General features: G+C 35.4%; 1 protein-coding gene across 1 annotated transcript in view; it reads right to left on the bottom strand.

Annotated features, from left to right (window-relative positions):
* CAAP1 (caspase activity and apoptosis inhibitor 1) overlaps positions 1–25,033 on the bottom strand; it is a 64,175-nt gene that overhangs the window by 25,360 nt on the left and 13,782 nt on the right. The window contains exon 5 of the mRNA XM_081498031.1: positions 12,257–12,330. Coding sequence (XP_081354157.1) covers positions 12,257–12,330 — 74 coding nt within the window. The remainder of the gene's footprint in view (positions 1–12,256; positions 12,331–25,033) is intronic.

Raw genomic sequence — 25,033 nt, 5'->3', positions numbered from 1 at the left:
TACTATGGTTTTTCCAGTAGTCACGTAGGGATGTGAGAGTTGGACAGTGAAGAAAGCTGAGTGCCGAAGAATTGATGCTTTTGAACTGTGGTGTTAGAGAAGACTCTTGAGAGTCCCTTGGACTGCAAGGAGATCCTACCAGTCCACCCTAAAGGAAATCGGTTCTGAATATTCATTGGAAGGACTGATGTTGAAGCTGAAACTCCAATACTTTGGCCACCTCATGCGAAGAATTGACTCATTGGAAAAGACCCTAATGCTGGGAAGGATTGGGGGCAGGAGGAGAAGGGGACGACAGAGGATGAGATGGTTGGATGGCATCACCGACTCGATGGCCATGGGTTTGGGTAGACTCCGGGAGTTGGTGATGGACAGGGAAGCCTGGCGTGTTGCGATTCATGGGGTTGCAAAGAGTCAGACATGACTGAGAGACTGAACTGAATTGAATGCATATATACGGAATCTAGAAAAATGGTATTGAAGAATTTATTTACAGGGCAGCAATGGAGAAATAAACATAGAGAATATACTTGTGGACATGGGAAGAGGAGGAGAGGTTGAGATGTATGAAAAGAGTAACATGGAAACTTCTGTTACCATATGTAAAATAGAGAGCCAATGGGAATTTGCTGTATGGCTCAAGAAACTCAAGCAGGGGCTCTGTATCAACCTAGAGGGAGTGGGATGGGAAGGGAGATGGGAAAGGGTTCAAAAGGGAGGGGATATATATATACCTATGGCTGATTCATGTTGAGGTTTGACAGAAAACAACAAAATTCTGTAAAGCAATTATCCTTCAATAAGATAAATAATTAAAAAAAAATACAGGTACGCCAATAAAAAATTGACAAAAAAAAAGAAGAACCTCTATGAGGACCACATATTTTATAAAGGGCACATGATCAATGCTTAATATAAAAGACTGATATGAACCTATACAAGTAATATAAACAAATCTAAAGGCTAAGGGAAAGGAACCAAAATTTAACTCAGTTTTGTTAAGACCAGAAAGAAAAACACGCTTATAAGCAAACTCACTCTTTGAGGTAGGTGGTAGAATATTAAAGGACAAATATAACTAATATTCTATTTCACTTTTATCTTCTTTTTAAGAACTTGTATACACTGGACAGGGTAGAAGAGAAAGAAGGAATTCTTTTAGTCAGCTATCCATCCACTTATTCAAAAGAATGTGAGTATCCACTATAGACAATCAGTGAAAGAATTCTAAGATATAATCCTTTACCTTACAGTATCTAAATTTAGGTACCCATAAATGTTTATTGAATTAAAAACAATTACTAATTATTGGGCAGTGTTATAACAGAAGAAAATAAAATAGGCAGTAGTGGTATCAATGAGGTGATAATCAATTCTACAGTACGGGCACCAAGGAAAAAAAGTGAGGTAAGCATAAATAGGTTAAGAAAGGCCTCACCAATCTGGAGATCTCTGAGCTTAAAGAGAGCCTGGTGGCTCAGTGGTAAACAACCTGCCTGCAATGCAGGAGATGCAGGTTCAATTCCAGGGTCAGCAAGATTCCCTGAAGAAGAAAATGGCAACCCACTCCAGTATTCTTACCTGGGAAATCTTATGGACAGGGGACCCTGGCAGGCTAGTCCATGAGGTCGCAAAAGAGTTAGACACAAGTTAGCAACTAAACAACAATCTTAAAGAACAAGTAGTTTGACCTGAATAAGAACATACCATTGGTGTGAACAAGCATAAATCTCAGATTTGAACAAACGGCAAGACAGATATTAAAACTTCTAGTCACAGTGGTAGATTTCCATTTGTACTGTGAGATATGCTGTGAACTAGACACATGATACAGCAACACAGTTCTGGCTTTCAAAAGGTGACTTCTCTAAGACTACAGTACAGTTAGCCTGACTTCAATTCCCAGAAATTCTCTAGATTAAGAGATTTATGAACTACGAAAAAGGCAGTGCTAATTAGTTTAGACAGACCAGGTAGCATCTGATCAGGGATCTAAATGCTCTGTAGAGACTGACATGGTTCTCTTGGAGAGGAGCACACAGGTGTAAGGAATAGCAAAAGCAAGTCCTTGACTCAAGAGTGCTTAGAGTGGAGAGGAAAACCAAGATGAAGGAAGAGAGGGAGTTAGGGGGAAGGTGACAGGTCACATCACGTGACACTGTCCCTACCATACCATACCATACGGTACCAGCCACCAGAGAGAAGGAAGGACTTCAGATTTTGTTTTGAGATGGAAAGATTTTGGAAGGCTTTGAGAAGAAGAGTGACATGACCATTCTTACAGTTTAAAACAATCATGCAGACTGCTGTGTGGAAAAAAAGACTATAGGAATGCATAGACAGCAACAGAGGGATCAGCATACTCTTAAGAATCAGCACCAGAATAATATGGCTAAGAAGATGTGTTTGGATCGGCTGGATTCTGAATATTATGAAAGCAGAGTTGACAAGTTTTGCTGATGGAGGAAAAAAGGACTCAAGAATGAGTTCAGGATTTTCCTAGTGGTCCAGGGTTTAGAACTCTGAGCTATATTAAAAAAAAAACAAAACTCTGAGCTTCCAGTGCAGGGGACGTGGGTTCTATTCCTGGTTGGGGAAAGAAGATCCTTCAGGCCATGTGGTACAGCCACAAAAAAATATGAGCTCAATGTTTGCATTTTATTTGTTTGCTGTTCTGCAAGCAAACAAGGGGTGGAGGGCCAGGGAAGGATCTAGAATTTATTCTGGGACATATTAATTTTTAAGATGCATATTCAACATCGAGTAAGTAAGCTGGATATACAAATATTGTAAAGAGTTGTGAATTGAAGAAATAAATTCATAGATGCCAGTACTAAAACTATGTAAGATCACTAGCTGGGAATGTAGAAAAAAGTACCAAGACACTCAGCCTTCAGAAGTCAAGTAGAGGGGAGTATAATGCCAAGGTGACTAAGAACAAAGACAGTGTCAGGGAACGAGAAACAATCAAAGGTGTCATACACGGCTGGCAGGTCAACATAAGGACTCTGCAGTGACCAGAGAAATAGCTGCTGGCAAAGATTCACTAGAGAGTAGGACCCTGATAAAAGAGAGTTAACAACTACAAGTCCCAGAAGGGAATGTGGCCACTATAAAAATAGAGGGGCTGGTTCCAGCAACATAAAGAGTTCAAGCACTTTAATGGGAAGAAAGGGGAATACATAAGTTCAGGTACAAATAGATATGAAAATTTAATTTACACATCTGTTTTCCTTGACTAGATAAGTTCTTGTGAAGCCAGGCCACACTGTATTTACCTTTCTATCCCTGGTTCCCAGCACAAAACAACAATTTGTTTGTAGGAAGAAGGGATCAGCCTTAAAATTTGAAGAGATGCCATTCAGAGAGATATTGAATTCACCGTCTATAACCCAAAGGACACAGAAGGACAAGTGGAAGAAGTTACATAAAGACAGACTATGATCCAACACAGTGACACTTTTACCCATTAGAGACAGCCAGGAAGATACTGAGGGGATGCAGCAGAAAACATTAACGACGATAATAATGGTAGAAATAACAGTGGCTGGTATTTATGGAGCAGTTACTTTGTACAAAGCATTTTATTTCTCTAAAGCAATTCACAGGTATTAGTCCATTTCATCCCTATGCCAACGTAGTGGAATAGGCATTCATTTATTATCTCCATTTCACAAATGAGGAAACTGAGGAACAGAGAATTTAAGTAACTTGCCCCAGTTTATACAACTTAAGTGGCAGAGCCAAAATTCAAACCCAAGTATATTTTGAAAATCTACACATTTAAACCTTTTGTACTGCCTCTCAGATCTTAACAAAATCAGAATGACCACAAAACCTTCACAGATTAGAATGCTAGTTCAGGAAGACATATCTTCCAGGTCCCTTGAACCCACCTAAATAAATATAATATGAGGGAGACAAAGACCCAAAAAGAATTTATTAAATGTGGATAGAAATTCAGAGAATAAAAAACAAGCCATAGACTGTGAGAAAATATTTGCAAAACACATTTGATAAAAGACTGGTATCCAAAATATATAATGAACTCTTAAAAGTCAACTATCAAAAAACAAAGGACCAAATTTTTGAATGGGCAAAAGATCTGAAAGAGACAAGTTACCAAAGAAGAGATACAGATGGCAAAGAAGCACGTGAAAAGATGCTCAACATCACAGACCATTACAGTGGGTACTGCAAAGTAAAACTAGACACCCACTAGAAAGGCCAAAATCCAAAACACTGGCAGGCACCAAATGCTAGCAATGATGTGAGACATCAGAAACTCTCATTCATGGGAATGTGAAATGGTACAGAGCTTTGAAAGACAGTTTGGCTGTTTCTTACAAAACTAAATTTGTCATTTACCTAGAGTTGAATACTTATGTCCACACAAAAACCTGCATACAAATGATTACAACAGCGTTAGTTACGATTGCCAAATTTGGAAGCAAGATGTCCTTCAGTAGGTGAAAGGATAAACAAACTGCAGTACATTCATACAATGGAAGATTATTCAGCAGTAAAAGAAATGAGTTATCAAATCATAAAAAGACACAGAAGAATCTCAAATGTGTATTGCTAAGTGAAAAAAGCCAATCTGCAAAAACTATGTATTGTATGAGCTCAGCTGAATGACATTACAGAAAAGACAAAACTACAGAGACAGTAAAGAGGTGGGTGGTTGCCAGGAGTCTAGGGGAGAGAGAGAAAAAAGGAATGAATAGGTGAAACTATACTGTATGATACTATCATACATGATACTATCATGGTGGATACCTTATTATAACTTACCAAAACTCATAGCAGGTACAGCACAAAGAATGAACCCTAATGTAAACTATGGACTTTAGTTAGTGATAATGTATTAATATTGCTGCATCAATTGTAACAAATTTACCACACTAATGCAAGATAATACGGGAAACTGGAAGAACTGGTAAGTGGGTATACAGGAGCTCTGTAGTTTCCACTCAATTTTTTTGTAAATCTAAAGACATTCAAAAATTTTTTTTAAGTATTACTTTTCAAAAATAAAGTTTGTTAACTACAAGCTTACTATGTATCAACTATATGATATAGCAACCAAAACTGCTAATTATATCATAGGCTATGGATACTAGGTACATAAAAAGTTCAGAACCTGCTGACAAAATCTGATTTCAAGCCTAGTATTTACTATCTTCCCTTTGGGAGAAGAGCTTCTATATAAGGAGTTACTTTTTCCAATCAACTGGATGAGAACATAATGATCAAAAAGCACAGAGGATCCAAAGGGGATTCAAACACCTGAGGAGGTCTGGCATATGTGAGCTCCAAAGTAGCTGGAGAGACACACTTCCTCACAGTGTGTCTAGGATACTATCAAACGCATCACGAGATACAATGCTTAAAATGCGCACAATATAAAGGAACATGGAAACAAACATTTCTCTCAAAATACTGAATCCAAGTCTTCATAATTTCATTCTCAATAAAACACACACAGAGCATTACATATCCAAAAACCTTGGATTTACTTAAAAAAAAAAAGAAAAGAAATACAGTTTACTTAAAAAAAAAGTAAAGAAATACAGAAAAGTCTCACATTTAAATTCAACAGGGGGTCTTCAAAAGGTACAGGAAGAGTATGGGCTAATTTGCCATATAAAATGTAATTTTCACCCTTTCATTTAACTACTACTCACAGAAAGAGACAAATTAAAAAGCAAGGAGGATCATGTTTGGTGTCACTGCTGGTAATAACTTGTGAAAAAGCTCAAAGGAATGAGAAAAGAGATGTAAATTCTTAAGCCACACTGATGGTGGCTTTTTACTTCACCAATCGCTGTATTGGATATCATTTCCCTAGAACAAGTTTTTTTTAAATCTTTAAAGAAGTTAACTCATGTTGAGAAGCCGCATTCTGTGAATACTTATTTGTTGGAGCCAGTCAAGGGGATAATCAAGGGCTATGAGGAAAGGAATTAGACTCCAACTTTGAAAACAAACCAGCAGTACAAGTGTACACATGCTTTCTGCTTTCAACTCTACAATAGCCTTGTAACACTTTCTTTTCAGTCTCCCCTCTGCTCTCTAACACGCCTGCCTGCAACTGTGGTCTTCAAATGAAGAGGCTGTGCAGAGTTCGTTTGGCAATCCACGGATTTCTTCACATAAAGCTTCTGGCCTATAAATGCTACTTAATTAACTGATGATCTCCATTCTCTCTTCCTTAACAGAGCAATAAAAGTCTCTGATGACACTTTTCTCATTGTCTTTTCATTTTTTTATCACTCCATGGGAAATAGATGGGGAAACAGTGGAAACAGTGTCAGACTTTACTTTTTTGGGCTTCAGAATCACTGCTGATGGTGACTGCAGCCATGAAATTAAAAGACGCTTACTACTTGGAAGGAAGGTTATGGCCAACCTAGATAGCATGTTTAAAAGCAGAGACATTACTTTGCCAACAAAAGTCCGTCTAGTCAAGGCTATGGTTTTGCCAGTGGTCATGTATGGATGTGAGAGTTGGACGGTGAAGAAAGCTGAGTGCCGCAGAATTGATGCTTTTGAACTGTGGTGTTGGAGAAGACTCTTGAGAATTTCTTGGACTGCAAGGAGATCCAATCAATCCATCCTAAAAGAGATCAATCCTGGGTGTTCATTGGAAGGTCTGATGTTGAAGCTGAAGCTCCAATACTTTGGCCACCTCATGCGAAGGGTTGACTCATTGGAAAAGACCCTAATGCTGGGTAGGATTGGGGGCGGGAGGAGAAGGGGACGACAGAGGATGAGATGGTTGGATGGCATCACCGACTCGATGAACATGGGTTTGGGTAGACTCCGGGAGTTGGTGATGGACAGAGAGGCCTGGCGTGCTGCAATTCATGGGGTCGCAGAGTGTCGGACACGACTGGGCGACTGAACTGAACTGTACTTATTCCTTCATGGTTGTGAAGTTCTTTTCAGCAAAAATCAACCCCTCTGTAAGCGTAAATTCATTTCTTCATTCTTTTTTATTCTAGTTCCCCTCTGTACCTACCTTCGCTTTCCCTAGAGCTGTATTACCTCACAACAACAATAACAACAAAAGCAGTAAGAACAAAAATTAGCTGAGTTTTTCTATTTACTCTCACCTTAAGGATTCAAATAGTCTCATACAGTTTTTTTGTTTAGTATCTCTGTGAAACAATGGAAAAATCTCATATCACATTTAATTTTTTAGAAGTAATAAATGAACACTTATGGTCACCATCAATCCTTAATAACAGTCTGAAAGAGTCATCTCTCAACTTCATTGTTTACATAAACCTACCAGTGAAAACATTTTTAAGTACCTGTCCCACTACATATATTTTTTACTTATAAAATACATAATGAATATGAACTATCATAATTATTATAGTCAACTGAAAATTTTTAAAGGAAGAAATTTAAATATATTAGTTTTTATGTATTTATTCACTTTAAAATTTCTAGTATTTTCATTTTATATTCTCAGGGAGTGTGTATACTTTGTTGATCAGCAGTCTGAAAGGCTGAAAATATCTAAATTTCATCACATAGTTTAACCACTGGGAACAATTTTTCCCTAATAAAGTCTACTTTTCAAATTCTTGAAGCTCTCAACAAGGTAAATTCTTAAAGCTATCATTTACTAACTCCTGAATTAGAAGGCAAAAATATAATTGCATGAGGCAACTACATTAATTAAAAAAAAAAGTGACAAGACTTGAGTCTAATCATAATAAAAGTCTGTGTGCATTTTTTTGTGTGTTTGCATATCTTTATCTAATAGATAAGAGGGATAATTTTCACATGAGAAAGTTGATATAAAAGATGCAGAGTAAAATGCAGTCAATTTCTTATTAATTTGATCATTTTATATACCATGTGGTTACATTACCTATTTTTTATAACTGTATTCAAATGAATGTATTTGGAAACGATCATACAGCTTAAAAGACTAAAAATCAAACATCTTTTTCTCTAACAGAAAAATGGAGAGAGAGAAAAAATTGTATATCTCATTATTCTTCCATTAAACAATTTAATAAAACAGTTATTAACACTCTTCACAAGTGCCAACAATGCACTAGGCACTGGTTTTTAGAAAATCTGATAGAAAGGAACTTCAAGGCTAAGGTCAAACATCCAAATGGTTAAACACTACTTGAATCTTCTCTACAGCAGCACCACCAAGTGGCCATTTGTGTAACTTGTGTGAAAACACCTTCAGCAATATGGATTTATCAGAAAGCAGAATGAATTTTCTGATACATCTGACTATTTGAAATAAACAAACTGAACCAACCATATCTAATAATCACCTTATCTACTAGCCCTAATTTTATTCTCTATTAGAACAAATCTAATCAGTCTTCTACATAACAGCCTTTGAAATATTTTAAAAGAACTACTATAAATCTCAACTCTTTTCTTCATCCTAAATATACAATTTTAACTATTTAATCATGTAGAGTTAAAAAATAAATTCTCTTAACAACTTCCAAGAAGGAACACAAACATAAGAGCTTAATTCTTAAAGTTACAAAAGAGAATAATTTGCAAAATTACACATACTCCAGTTATAAACATTAAAGCAACAATTTAAATTGCTTTAATATTACTGAATGTCTTAAATTTATTTATTTATAGATAAATATATGACAGTTTATTAATATTAGCAAAGATTTGTTTTATATTTTAGAAATATTTTCAATGTATTAAATAACTTTGACACGCAGACAGAGAACAGACTCGTGGACCCAGCAGGAAAAGGTGAGGATGGGATGATTAGAGAGGGTAGCATTGAACCGTACACATTACCATATGTAAAACAGAGAGCTAGTGGGGAGTTGCTGTGTAACACATGGAGCTCAACCTGGTGCTCTGTGACAACCTGAGGCAGAGGGTTGGGGGGTGGAGTAGGGTGTGAGTGGGAGGTTCAAGAGGGAGGGGATATATGTATACTTATGCCTGATTCATGCTGTTATATGGCAGAAACCAACATAACACTGTAAAGCAATTATCCCCCAATTTTAAAAAGGCAAAAAAAGAAGCTGTAAAGCACGTAAAACTGTAAAGCACTGTTGACCTTTGCCAACAAAGGTCCGTCTAGTCAAGGCTATGGTTTTCCAGTGGTCATGTATGGATGTGAGAGCTGGACTATAAAGAAAGCTGACCGCCAAAAAATTGATGCTTTTGAACTGTGGTGTTGGAGAAGACTCTTGAGAGTCCCTTGGACTGCAAGGAGATCCAACCAGTCCATCCTAAAGGAGATCAGTCGTGGGTGTTCATTGGAAGGACTGATGATGAAGCTGAAACTCCAATAATTTGGCCACCTTATGCGAAGAGTTGACTCATTGGAAAAGACCCTAATGCTGGGTAGGATTGGGGGCGGGAGGAGAAGGGGACGACAGAGGATGAGATGGTTGGATGGCATCACCGACTCGATGGACATGGGTTTGGGTAGACTCTGGGAGTTAGTGATGGACAGGGAGGCCTGGCGTGCTGCGGTTCATGGGGTCGCAAGGAGTCAGACATGACCGAGCGACTGAACTGAACTGAAAGCATGTAAACTGAAAAATAAATATCTTTGACAAACAGCAGTTGCATTTTTTTAACTGTACCACAAATGACCAATTTAGAAAATTTATATAAACCATTCTTCTACCCTTTTGCTAAAAATGATTTACAACACTAATCCTAATGCTATTTTACTATAGTATCAATCAACTGGATTATATTTACATTTAAATGTTTTCTCAGTGAAGGCAGAAGTTAGTATACAGTCTGATACTCATCTTCAGCACAGCTAGTTTCATAAATGAATTTCCTATCAACAAGATAAATAATACCAGTACTAGACAAAGAAATGCCAATTTCAATTTACCTAATTTATGGTTACTATCTCTCAATATTGAGTATTTCAGAAGCTGAAAAAACTGAAAAGATAATTTAAGTAACTTGCCAATATCACATACTATTAATAGGGCATAATAATAAGATTTATTTTATCCTGAAAGAGCAAAGAGAAAATTCAATGCTGCTTTATATTTTGGTCTACTGAACAGTTACTTTAATACTAAGTAAGCTTCAATGAATTTTCTTAAATGGTCAAGCCATTAAATAAAATGACAATTCATTCACAAGGAGAATTATGTTGTTTTTATTAACCGTGAACAAAAATAGAAAGTTAGAGATAGCAATAAATCAATTTTAAAAATCTACATATTAAAAATAGACAATATTAATTCATTTAGAAAAAAGGCGATCTTTACTGAGCCTACTAGCATTTCTGTTTCCTGGGGTACCTCAACTTCTTAGGTAACTCTCAGCAAGTTACTTACGCTCTGGTTCGGATTTCAGTTTTACTAACATTCGTCTGTAAGGTGTTCTACATAATTGAATCTTCTAAATAATTTATAATATACCCCATTATGCAACAAAATTTAAAATTTTAACCATTTCATAGGCATTTGTCGACAAGACTTATTTTCCCGTTTTCCAAAAGGAGCTGAAAAGTAACCATTTTCTACAAATTCAGTCATAGTATGCACATGAACAGTACTGCACAATGGTATTGCTGTGCTTGGATCTCCTGTTTCCTCAACCCTGCTGGCTGTCACTTACTGATAACTGTGTTCCTGACGTTTCTGATGCTGAGATGAGAACCTAAGAGTGTCTATCAAGGCTCCTGAGCATTAAAAACTGGGCTTTGTGGTATCTGGCTACTAAGTTATTTTTCTCTCCCTCTTTGCTTCCATCACTAATTTTCAAATGACTGAAGTTACCATTTAAAAAAAAAAAAGGCACAGCAAAACAGGCTGTTGGCACCAGGAAGGGAATTCTGAAGAGAGCTCCAGGTGCCGGAATAAGGGAGCAGAAAAACCCCTCCCCCTTCGGCACGAGCTAATTGGTACAATGGGGTCTCCATTCCTTTTTCCCTGGGAATGAGAATCAACCTGCCCATTCTGAACTTTTCTATCCCTTATACGGCATTCTTCTCTCCACAGATAATCTAGTAACCGTCTACACCACCTGCTCATTAAATGCAAAAACAGAAACAAAGGCAGAAACAACAGCAGTGTTGTCAAAATACACACAGGGTACAAGGGTTAAATGATTATGACTACATTATATGAAAACGATGTATGCTTAGCATGTATTTATACATGACAAATATAAATAAAACTATGAGTTTATGCCTGTGAGGATGCTAAAAACAAGCAAGAATATACTGAGAAGAAGTAAGAATACAAAGATATAATTTTATCTGGCTATTGAAGAAGTTAACACAACAGGACTTCTGAAAAGCATTGGAATTCTCAAAATCATCAGAAATATATACAAATGCCAGAGTACATAAGTTAGAATTATAGAAAACTTAGATTTTGTTCTCTCTACATGAGAACTGAAGGAATCACAAAATTAACCAACTTTTTTTCCCCTTTCTTAATTAAGTGTTGGTAATACAGGCCACAGCTTAAAAGAAGAAATTCTGCCTGAATAAACTGAAGACCTGTATCTCTCTACCAAGGAAGTTCTTATGACTCAAAGTTTTAGAGAAACTATTCTAAGCCATCAAAGATTAGCTGCCTATGAAATAAACAACATAACCCTCTTGGCCACAACAGACTCTCATGGCTCTGAAGTAATTTTATCAGGAAAATGCAAAAATGTGAGGTAGTCTTTGAGGAACTAATAAAAATTTATTTTTACATTCAATTTTCCCTACCAGGCATGAGGAAAAAACAAACAAAAAGACATCTAATAGATTAGCCCTACTGATCTACCTGGCTTGAATAAATAATAAATACCACTTTACTTATGTTACAAAAGTTACTGATTTGTAGAAAATAATATATAAGGAAGAAAGTAAACAAGGACAAAACATCAAGCAAAAAAAAAATAGAGAAAAAATAATCCTATAAAACTTTTTTCCTCCACATAAAATCCACAGTTATCTAGTCAACATATCTACAGTATCCTGCAGCTAAGAGTATATAATAGATTATTGAATTAAAACTTTTCAAAATGATACCTTGCTGGTGGCACTTGTAACCATATATTACGAAGGCAGAACCACTCCAATACCTGAAGGAGTCATGAAATAAAGGATGTATTCCTTACTCTTGACCTCAAACCAAATATTATCTTCTTCCCCTATTTATCAAATGAGGGAAAACTAGAAGACTATGAAAATTTATTATTGGTAAAATGCTTATAATTTTCAGGCAAATGTTTCAGAAAAAGTCAATGTGATCCATACCTTGTTTTAATTCCAAACCTTCAGGTTGCTTGTTCTCTCTTAGGGATGAAGTAGAATCTACACAGCTGTCTTGTCTGAGGAATGAAAGTAAATAAAAACAACTTTTTAAACAATATTCAAGGTCCTAGAATTAAGTTATACACTTGAAAAGACACAATGAATCCTTCTCAGTCCCCCGGGTACCATTCACTACACTCTGGAAACAGAATCATGTATATAATAAGTGTCAGAAGTTGTGGCTACGAACTACTACAATTTAAGTAGTATACTTCTTTGAAAAATCAAAGAGGAAACCTGGAAAGAATACCAAGGTAATTTTTTCTCCTTTCCAATACTCTGCAGGGTAGCTGATGGAAATAATACTAACTCAGAGAAGAATCCAGTAATTTTTCAAGTTCAATTGTTAAATTTAATGGGCATTTTGGCATTCAAATCATTTTACAGTCATCTAATTTCATACCTCAAATGCTTTGATGTTTACAGTATGTGGGAAATACATATTTTATTTGTAATATACATATGTAATCAAAGTAAATGGATTATGTTTAAGATGCCACTAAAAAGTTCTTGATCCACTATGTTCTGCAAAAGAGCTCAACTAATACTTTTTCTTAGAGAGCACTGTACCATCTTTATACTGATGTTACAAATACTTTTCAGAAAGCCAAGAAATTAACTATTATGAATACTCAAAATGACTATTTTCTTTAAAATATGTGTCTATCACTTTCTGAGAATTTTTATACACACTCTAAGACTAACAAACTAAAAATATCTAGGAAAGTTACCTATTCACAAAACTTGATATTCACTTAATAATAAATTCCTCAAATAACTAAAGGATAAAGATGTGATTACTTCTTTGAGAAGTTTACAATTTTCTTTCCAGCCAACACATTTGGCTCTTTTAAGTTTGCTTTGTATTGAAATTTTACTAATACAAGTACAAACTCAAATAGAGAATATAAAAATATTTTAATCTGGTGTTAACTGTGACATCTTAGAGATTTAATATTGAGATATCTCAATTTTTTTTCTTTTAGTCTAATGTCGATTTTATTCTTTCACCAGAATGACTAGCAGATCCCAAAGAGGATATCAACAAGACTCCCTGGCAGTCTAGGGACAGATTAAATGCCAATACACTACATTAAAAGCTTTGCAAAAATAAAGTTAAAATATGCCACCTCAAGTCTTATGTCAAATTAGATTTTATCTACTGGGAACCTTATTTCTAAGTAAATTCCTTTAGAGAAAATGTTTGTTTGCTCTTAAACTTGAATGGCATTTATTTCTCTTCTAAACACATACACCTAATTTTTAAACAATGACTTGAACAAAAACATAAACATCACCATTAAAAGGACCTTAGGTATACACAAGACCTTAATAGACAGAACATGACTCACATAAAATTACAGCTGAGAATGTATAACCTGTATCATGAGGAATCATCAGACAAAGCCAAAGTGGGAATGAGTAATATTCTATTACAAGTGGGGAGGGAAGTTAAAATCAATGTTATAAAAAAACAAAGACAGGCTGTGGAAACATTCCAGGTTAAAGGAAGCTAAAGAGTAGTGACAATTAAATGTTACAACTGATGTGAGGCTCCTCAACTAAAGTGGAAAAACATTATAAAGGATATTATTGAATCAAGAGACAAATGGAAATACTGATGGCAGATTCGACAAAACTATTTTACCAATGTTAAATTTACTAAAGCTGAATTTACTGAAGTTAACAATGTATTGTGGTTATATGAAAAAGAATATCACTCTTCTTAGGAAAAATGCAATGTAGTATTTAGAGGTAAAATGCAATGATGTATGTTACTCAGCCTTAAATGTTTCAGAAGGAAATACACAAGTATATAAACAGAGTATATGCAATGGGATAAAATATTAATAATATATAAATCTAGGTAAAGCATATAAATATGCTTCTTATATTATTATTCTTATTCCTGGAACATTTTAATAACTCTTAAATTTTTCCAAGTAAAAATTAATAAAGCAATGAAATGTATTATTTTATGAATTATTTTATTTTAATTTTATTTTTTATTTTCTCTGTGAAAGCTCCTTGAATCACCTTCAGATAAAACTAGACCCCTCTATAAAGACTATCTGCTGTCATAAACAATTTCTTTTACTGCCCAAAGTGAACTTTTATAATCTTTTTTTCTTAAGTTGGATTTGATCTGGCTGTTGAAGAAAGTCACCAAAAAAAAAAAAAAAAAAAAAACTGCAGACAGTAGAGGCAGTACACCACCTTGTGGCTAAAAAGTGAAAAGCTACATGCTTTTACATCAGTATCATCTGAAGCTGAAAAAAATTCCAGACACAGATTTACAACTAAAACTACCATATACATTCACAGTTCTGTAATACAATTTAAAGATTTTCACTAAAGAATATAAAAGGCAAGATAGAAACAAAATAGGAAATGTCTTAAAGTATAAGAAAATTATGTGTACATATATCTTATTTCCAGCTTTAGGAAAATAAAAAATGTCACTCCCAGATGATAAAACATACTAAGTGTCAGAGGTAGGAAAAACTAGAGGAATTCAAATTTATATTTAAATGACATTTAAATATTTCAAACACTTTAAAACCATGTCAGAATTTTATAACTGGAGAGAGAAGAGGTAAAGGAGGGAGGAAAGGAACACACGGCTGGCATGAGTTTAAGAATCTCGCAATCCTTTTTGTACTCTTTTCCATACAGAAAAAAGAAAGGGAGTTTTAATTTTCCCAATTCTCTTCTACCATCTGCAGTGCTCCTTAAAGCAGCTTAATTTACAATCTTGGTCTTGAACTGTAAGAGAGCCCTATGTCTATCCTTGAGATTTAAGTTCTCAAACCAACATCAGTCCACCTTTCTTTCTTTTACCTCCAATACAGTTCTAGGCAGGATTCTTTCTTGAAACTCGAATGAGTTTGTTTTTAAATCAGAGTAATACACTGGGGAGATCTGCAGGACTTAACCAAAAAAAACTACACATGTGAATTACTAAGGTTTATATTTCTAAATAATAATAATAATAATAAATTTCCTGTCCAAAAGAAAAATACTGGGAAGAGACCTCAACAGAAGGATAAAGAAAGAGAACCGCATCAGAAGGATTCTTCCCATTCTGGCAAAAATCAGCTAACAATCAGGCAAACTAGCCTAGCGATAGGTATAACCCTTAGTTCTTTCCACTATCCTAGGAGTAAAATAGAGGCTGAAGGAAGCCAGTCTACCAATTTATGAGTTTTGTACTATTAAAAATGAGTCACAGGCAGAAACTAGAGTATCCAAAACAATTTTGAAAAAGAATAACAAAGTTTAAGGATGCACGCTATCACATTCAAGACTAAAAGGCTATAGTAATTAGGACAGTAATGGTATTAGAGAAAGGATAAACATCTAGATTAACAAAACAGAAGAAAATCCAGAAACAGACCTAACACATATCTATATATGGTCAACAGTTGAAAATAACAGAAATGTATACCACAGCTCTGTAGGTCAGAAGTCTGGGCGGGGTCTCACTGCACTAAAATCAAGTCTGGGCGGGGTCTCACTGCACTAAAATCAAAGTCCCTACAGACTGCCTTCCCTTCTGGAGGCTCTAGGGGAGAATTCATTCCCTGTTCATTTGGGGGCTGTCAGTTCCCTGATATGCTAGGACCAAAGTCCCTGCTGCCTTGCTGGTTGCCAGCTTCCAGTCAAGGTCCTCTCATGGCACATCTCTCTGACCTACTCTTCTTTCCCTTTAAATTACTCAATGTGAAGAGAACTGGGATAACCTGCATAATTCAGAATAATCTCCCCATCTCAAAGTCCTTCAGTTCAGTTCAGTTCAGTCGCTCAGTCATGTCCGAATCTTTGCGACCCCATGAATCGCAGCACGCCAGGCCTCCCTGTCCATCACGAGCTCCCGGAGTCCACCCAAACCCATGTCCATCGAGTCAGTGATGCCATCCAACCATCTCATCCTCTGTCGTCCCCTTCTCCTCCCGCCCCCAATCCTACCCAGCATTAGGGTCTTTTCCAATGAGTCAACTCTTCACGTGAGGTGGCCGAAGTATCGGAGTTTCAGCTTCAACATCAGACCTTCCAATGAACACCCAGGATTGATCTCTTTTAGGATGGATTGATTGGATCTCCTTGCAGTCCAAGGGACTCTCAAGAGTCTTTTCCAACACCACAGTTCAAAAGCATCAATTCTTCGGCGCTCAGCTTTCTTCACCGTCCAACTCTCACATCCATACATGACCACTGGAAAAACCATAGCCTTGACTAGACAGACTTTTGTTGGCAAAGTAATGTCTCTGCTTTTAAATATGCTATCTAGGTTGGCCATAACCTTCCTTCCAAGGAGTAAGTGTCTTTTAATTTCATGGCTGCAGTCACCATCAGCAGTGATTCTGGAGCCCAAAAAAATAAAGTCTGACACTGTTTCCCCATCTATTTCCCATGAAGTGATGGGACCAGATGCCATGATCTTAGTTTTCTGAACGTTGAGCTTTAAGCCAACTTTTTCACTCTCCTCTTTCACCTTTATCAAGAGGCTCTTTAGTTCTTCTTCACTTTCTGCCATAAGGGTGGTGTCATCTGCATATCTGAGATTATTGATATTTCTCCCACCAATCTTGATTCCAGCTTGTGTTTCTTCCAGCCCAGCGTTTCTCATGATGTACTCTGCATATAAGTTAAATAAGCAGGGTGACAATATACAGTCTTGACGTACTCCTTTTCCTATTTGGAACCAGTCTGTTGTTCCATGTCCAGTTCTAACTGTTGCTTCCTGACCTGCATACAGGTTTCTCAGGAGACAGGCCAGATGGTCTGGTATTCCCAGCTCTTTCAGAATTTTCCACAGTTTATTGTGATCCACACAGTCAGTCCTTAACCTTAACCAAATCTGCAGAATCCCTTTTGTCAGTATACAAAAGTAAGACATTCTCAGGTTCTAGAGACCAGAGAGTCATTTTTCTGCCTACTATATGCCCTCAACTGGAGAAAGGATAACAAACTATGGTACATCCACACAGTGGAACACCAACTACTCATCAAGGAAAAGGAAGGAATTACTGATACACACAGCAACATCAACAAATCTCAATTGCATTATGCTAAGTAAAAGAAGCCAGGCTGAAAAGGCTATGTACTGTACTGATCTATATGACATTCTGGAAAAAGAAATAGTACAAGGACAAAAATCAGATCAGTGGTTGTCAAGGGCTGGAGGCAGGAGAACGAGTGGACTACAAAGAGCCATGGAGGAAATTCTGAGTGTGATGGAAGGGGTCTTATTGTGGCTAGATGGTAGATAAATTTGTCCAAACCCACACATAGCTATATAATTTTTTTTAAAAAATGAATTTTGTTCTAAATTACACTTTTAATATTTTTCAAATTGGGGTACTGCCAAGTCTTAGAACAAGTTCACAAAAATGAAATCACATAGTGCTCAAATGCAACCCTCAAACACCACGGAATGGAGCAAAACTATTTTTCTCAAAGGGCCTTTTCCAAACAGCAAATTAATCCATTCCTCTAATGTTTCCCTCAGCAAGCTCATTACTCAAGATAGCAAAATTCAACCCTTGTTTCCATTTCCGTTCCCCAAGTAATGTAATTCTAAAAATCAGTTACCATACTCCAGTTTCTCTGATTTATGATTCTCTAAGAATTTGTTCTATAAATTGCCTCTCTGCAATTACGAGTTTTTGTAAATAAGGCAATTCTCTAAAGGGGGGGGGCTCTATTCTATACAAAAGTGACTAAAGGAAACAGAAGTTCTCCTCTTTCTTCTATCCCTATATTCCTGCTTTCAAGCCTTTCCAGTTTTAAGTTGTATGAGATCACTTTGTAAGTGCTTTATTTAAAGGGGTACAAGTAGGATATGCAAACATTCTACTAACGTTAAATTTGGAGTCCTATCCAAGTTTTAAGTCGCAATATTGTCAATGATTAGTAGTATTTTCTGTGAAGGTTTTCTGAAAAATTTATCCTATTATTTCAATAGCCTGCCTAACGATCACAGCCTAATAGCAATTTAAAAGGACATAAGGACATAAGCAGGGTACAGGTAATCAATGCTCTTTAGAATACATACTGAGTTTAAAATAACTCAGCATAATGATGGGTGTAAAGAAAACAAAGACCTGGACTGTACAAATAAATAAATAAATAACTGAGCATAGAGTAATGGCAATTTAACAAATTGATTACATTTGTGGGGGAAAAAATCCTTCTATGCTTTAAAATATGTATATAATAGTTTTCTCTTAGACTATTTTTGTAATAAATGAAAAAGTTAGAAACTTGTTAAGTAATAAATTGTTTTTTAAAAAGGCAGTAACAGTAAAAAATAATAATTAAAAATAACAATGAGTTATTTTGCTTTCTTTAGGGTTTCATAAAAAGAATTTGGGGAAGGGAACCCCCAAAACTCATCAATGTAAAGTGGAATTTTAAGAATAGTGATTGTTACAAATTCAAAGTTAAAAATTCTAGAGTAAATACAGCAACATTCTTTTCATTGCTTCTCAACAAGTACTATTCTAAGCACTTTACAATTTTTTTCTGATTCAATCATCATCACAATCATATGAGTAGGTACTGATGTTACTCCTATTGTCCAAACAAAGTAATTCAGGCCCAGAAAGGTTAAGTAACTTGCCAAAAGTCAGAGATATAGTAAGCTCTGGAAGTCTGTGTTAAAAATGCAGGTTTAGTTTAACTTGAGAACCTTCATTTTTTACATTTATGCAGACTTTCTGCTACGTAAAGATATAGTTCCCCAAGTGGTAATACTAAAAATTGTATGTAGTCATTATCTACATCTCAAAGTATCAAGTCAGTTTTCATTCAAAATTTGACCCAAAGCCTCACAGGAAAATACTTATTTCTACTGGTAAAACTAAGATATGCTATTAAACCAAGATGGAATTATTATTTTATAGTGGAAATTTTCAATGAAAAGACAGACAAGAGCAATAACAACTGGTAACCAAGAATAAATTCCAAATGAATCAAAGATTTCAACATTTTAAAAAACCATAAAGCTCCAGAAAGTATAAAAAATACTTTATATAATTTCAGAACGGAGAAGGCCTTTTATAAATATAAAACCCAGAAACCATAAAAGATTGATAAAATCAGACTATCTAAACCTGAAATACTTATACATGTGCAAAAATAAATAAATAAATAAAAGCTATAAGCAAAGTAAAGCAACAAGTGAAAAAAAAAACAAACTGCAACCCGTATCACAAACAATGGACTATTAAAAAGACCAAAACCCTCTACCCACATACACACAAAAGGTAAAAAAATGACAAAGGGCTCATAGGAAAAGGAAGTTCAAACAGCTCTGTAACATACAGAAAGACATTCAATTTCATTCACAGTAAGAGACAGCTTAGTTGGTAAAGAATCTGCCTGTAATGCAGGAGACCTGGGTTCGATTCCTAGGTCAGGAAGATCCCTCGGAGAAGGGACAGGCTACCCACTCCAGTATTCTTGGCATTCCCTTGTGGCTCAGCTGGTAAAGAATCTGCCCACAATGTGGGACACCTGGATTCGATCCCTTGGTTGGGAAGATCCCCTGGAGAAGGGAAAGGCTACCCACTCCAGTATTTTGGCCTGGAGAATTCCATGGACTGTATAGTCCATGGGGTCGTTAAGAGTCGGACACAACTGAGTGACTTTCACTTCACTTCTCACTTCACTTCACGAGATTACAGATTAAAATTCCCAGTGCAGCGTTGGTGGTATAGTGGTGAGCATACCTGCCTTCCAATAAGATACCCTTTCTTTACCTAACAGATGAACAACCATCAAAATGTCAGATAACATCATATTAGCTAAAGTATATGAAAACATATACTCCACACCTGTGGGGAGAGGTATAAATTAGTTTAAACGCTGTGAAAGTCAATTATGGCAGTTACCTATTAAAGTTTCAAATGCCCAAACATCTAATCCAACAATTAATTTACAGGTATTTATAAAATTACTGAAAAACATGATTACTTACATACAGATATATTCATACCATATGCAGTAACAAAAGATAGTAAACACTTAAACGTCCATTGACAAACTTTTGCTATATCCAACAATGGAATAGTACACAGATGCATGTGTGTATACATATATACATGTACGTAATATATGTATATATATGTATGTATACACACACACACGTACAGGAAGCCTTATATGCACTAAGTAAAACAAAATCCAAGAAAAGGCATACTATTAAATGGAAAAGATTTAATGAAAAAAGGTATGGAACAGTTTGCACAGTACGCTACAATTTGTGTGAGAAGAAAAAATATATATGCACTCATACATTTGTAAATGTACAGAATATCTTGGGGAGGACACACAAGAAACTGGTTTATTGTGGTTACCTATAGGAAGGCATTCAGAATGGGAAACAGGAAAAAGAGTGAGACTAATTTTCACTATATACTTTTAAAACTTATACTATGTACATGTGCATGTATTTACCATTCGAATAAACAAGACACATGGCTATGTGGGAAAATGTCCTTATTCTCTGAAATTTCAAACATAAACATTTAGAATCAACTTACTTTACAGTACTTCAAGAAAACAGATGAAACAAATATGAAAAGTGGTAATAACTGTTACATCTAGGCAATCGTTATTTGGGGGTTTCATTATACTAGTCTCTCTACTTTTCTAGATAGATGACACTTTCCATAATAAAAAAGTAAAAACAATCTAATAGAGTGAAATCACTTTTTTCTAACTCAGACAGGTGATATCACTTTACTGGAAAAGAAAAAATTAACACAGGGAAACACTTAAAAGTCACATATATAATTTAAGCATCTTAGGTTAACATAAAACAGGAATGCATCTTCATTCACCAATCTTTGGATAAGAATCCACAGAAAAGAGTTCAGGCTCACCCTACTCACATAAGACATTGTCTACATCTCTACTTTTGGCTTATTTAAAACAGAAAACTCTGAGTGCAGGAAAAGATAACCCTTTATATATATATATATATATATACAATGCCACCCAAACTTTTACTGCTGTTATCCCACAGCTAACAACAACTGTACTTTGAGTTTTTCCAAAGCATTCAGTGTGATCAACTAATCTTTTCATATGGCTATTTCATCAGTTTTTATATTTAACCATATTATAAAATTACAGTAATTGTATTGGAAATAAATACGAGTGACTCTTGGTAAGTAAAACCTTCAAATGGTGGGGAAAGTGCACTGGCATAAAGAAGAGGCCTTAACAAACCAGTTTAGTGCACTGAACATCAGTGGATTTATTTTTCAAGTGAAATGGAAAAGAGAATTAATACAAAGAATTAGGTAAGTGATTAAGAAAATCTTAAATTTTTTTACAAAGTGATAAGGAAAGAGCAGAGAATAGGAAAACTACTTGCTTACATCTAATCCAGTGCTTGAGCAACAAGACGAGGCACTAAAATGACTGACGAAAAAACAACAGATACAGTTTAAAAATTAGGTTTCTGTAACACAAAGAATACAATTTTTTTGCGTGTAGACAGTTACAAAATCAGAAAATGCTTCCAAAGACCCTCAAAATTCCCCAGCGGAAAACACAGTTACAATTCAAGCCTATCTAAGACCTCTTTTCGAGAAGCTCAGGCCTTCCCATTCCAAGGAATATATATAAAGACTTCAGAGAGGTGCCCATCTGCTAAATATTTAAAAAGAACTGGGTCAAGATTTGCTTCAAAGTTATCAAGTTGGCAGAAGTTGAAAGGAGGAGGTTTCCAATAATATGGGAGGGAACATACTGAATGATAGGTATTCAAGGTTCATTGTACACTGAAATTTTTCATAACAGTTAAATAAACAAATAAATAAATAGCTGTTACAAAACAACTTCATACATTCCAGAGTGGGTTATGTGAGTCTGATGAATCACAGGTCAATTTCTGAAGGTATTATTCCTAATAAGGCTTGGTCTCGGGTTTACTTGATGCCTTTTTTGTATCCACTGATAAAAATGCTCACTTAATCATGTACTGTAGATGCATGCTGCCCATTAATTCAATGCTCCAGAGCACTGTGGGCTTCCTTGGTGGCTCAGACAGTAAAGAATCTGCCTGCAATGCGGGAGACCTGGGTTTGATGCCCAGGTTGGGAAGAACCCCTGGAGAAGGGAAAGGCTGCCCACTCCAGTATTCTGGCCTGGAGAATTCCATGGACTGTATAGTCCATGGGGTCGCAAAGAGTCGGACATGACTGAGCAACTTTCACTCTCACTTTCAGAGCACTATAAACTTTATTCAAATACTTTATTCCATTGAAGCTTAATAATGGCAGTTTATGAAGCAACAGTCTTTTATTCCCAACATGTTTAGTTTTATTGACACTTATTGAGAGTTCAGCATTTGGCTGAGTACTACTGCCCCTTTGAAAGTTACTTATACTTACATATTCAAGGAATATAGTGACCTGAATTGGAACAAATCAAACTCTGAATACTCTAATGACAGTGAACTGAACACACCAGATAGCTATACTTCATCAAAAAGGGCATGGATGCTTTCCCCTTACCAAAAACAGAAGAAAAATTAACGTTTTTTTATTCAAACAACAAACAGCATCGGAGTTCTACCACATATCACTATCAGGTCCACAATACAAGAGTGGTCATAAACACAATTCTAGTTGTCGTTCAAATAATATGTATTGTGGAAAATCTCCTACCCTAAGACCTGTTTAGGAGTATCTTACTATTTCAAAAAGTTAAGTATCCAGACTAGAATTCAGTAACTGAAGTTTAGAACATGCCCATCCTCTGCTAAGGAGCAGTGACTAGAGTTCCAGAACACTCCTGGCGAATCTACTCTGCAGTATACCTCAAGTTTGAGAAGCTGGGTTTTTAAACTTCTCTGCCTTCCACAACTGGGATAGTATCTCAACAGTGCCTACTATCCATAGAGAAATACAGCTTCATTTCCACTGACATTTCCCTCAACATCATTCACTGAAAGCATATTAATTTAAAATTCATAAAAGTATTTATGAGAACAATACTAAAACATTGCTAAGATTTCCCTAAAGTGCTTGTATTTTTATTTTTAAGTGAAACCACTATCCTGATTATTTTATTGCACTATTCAAGACTTAAATTTCATTACAAACATATTCTTTACTGCAATCATCTCACAATATATGCCAAGCTAATACCTGTTCTCATTTTTAGTGCTACCTGAGCTACGATAAAGCTTCTTTTCCAAATTAAGATAGCACTCTGCATGCAGACATATTATCTTATTTACTTAAAACATGTTCTTGGTAAGCAACTTGCCATTGATAGCGTGTGCAACTCTTGTCACAATATCTAAGTTTTAAAACACTGCAAAATTATACATGCTAAGGTTTTACACCATCTCAATACAACATAAAATTGCTCACTAATTTACCTAAGGTGAACAAAAGTGACAATCTCAACACTCACCTTTCTAAAAATGAAAAAATTTAGAAACTATGAATGTCCTATCTTCATAGTTACTACATCTCATTTCTATTAAAATTGTTATAAGTTAACACTCACTAAATTAAAGTTTTAAAGTAGTGCACTGTCAAAAATTTCTTATAACTACTATTTTTTTGTTACTTTTGAAAGTAAAAAAGAACTACTATAAAAAAAAAGAAAGAAAGAGAACTATTGTAAATTAAGTATGAGTAACCAATCAAAATTTCAAAAAGCAGTAGAAATCAAAAGAGTTTGGGGGAAAAAACATGTATTTGAAAGCTGACCTTAGAATATAACAAACATATAAAACTGTTTTATAAACATATAAATCACATAAAACTGAAAATCTAATTTTAAATTTTTTAAAATTGTGCATAAACATCTCTGTGTATTGTATTGTCAAACTTTAATAGTTTATGAGAAAATTAATTCACACAAAGCATATTAAATACCATACACATATATATGCCTCATATTGAAAGTTGTCATTTTACAGCTTCTTAGACAATCCTAAGAATCCTTAATACTATCTCCTTTGCCATAAGCACTATAATAAAAGCACATAAGTTGCTCATAAAAGAAAATATCAAAATTTCCATGTGTTTTTAATAATAAAGACTGCTTTATCCAGATCTATTTTAAGTTCTTTCAAAACTGGGATAAAAAGGTAAAGGTGTATGTCCCAGCTGGTAAGACCCTGAAAAACTGACAGAACTGGTTCCAAGGCAAACCTTTGGCCTTTATGTATTTTCCCTTGAACCAGAGCTTCCTTTTCTAGACATTCTGTACATTAAACATACAGGCAAATGTAGTACTATGTGACACAGTGAAACACACACATGCCACACAAAAAGAGAGTACCTACACTCAGCTCTAATTTTTTTTTTTTTTTTGCCCCCCTCAGGAAAAGCTGATCTGATTTTTAAGCAATTCAAAAATCCAAATTTTGGTGAACTATCACCTAACCTGATTTTTAAAAGCTGGAAACCATTTGAAACTTTAAATATTTAAATTTTGAGCAAAATATCTCTATGGCTACAGGCAACAATCTGTAACTCTGGTTTCATGCCAAGTACCTTGCATTAGTTTTCTATTGCCTCTGTTAAAAATTAAGAGGCAATAGTAGCTGAACACAACATACCTTACATTACCTTATAGTTCTGGAGGTCAGAAATCCCAAGTGTGTCTTGGGACACTAGAATCAAGGCATAGGTAGTGCCACATTTCTTCTGGAGGTTCCAAGGGAGAATTCATCTCCTTGTC

This window comes from Giraffa tippelskirchi, chromosome 1 (assembly GCF_054371585.1).
Source record: "Giraffa tippelskirchi isolate mGirTip1 chromosome 1, T2T-mGirTip1v1.2.pri, whole genome shotgun sequence".
NCBI lineage: Eukaryota > Metazoa > Chordata > Mammalia > Artiodactyla > Giraffidae > Giraffa > Giraffa tippelskirchi.
The sequence above is the reverse complement of the archived record's forward strand: the minus strand, read 5'-3'. Positions and strand labels throughout refer to the sequence as shown.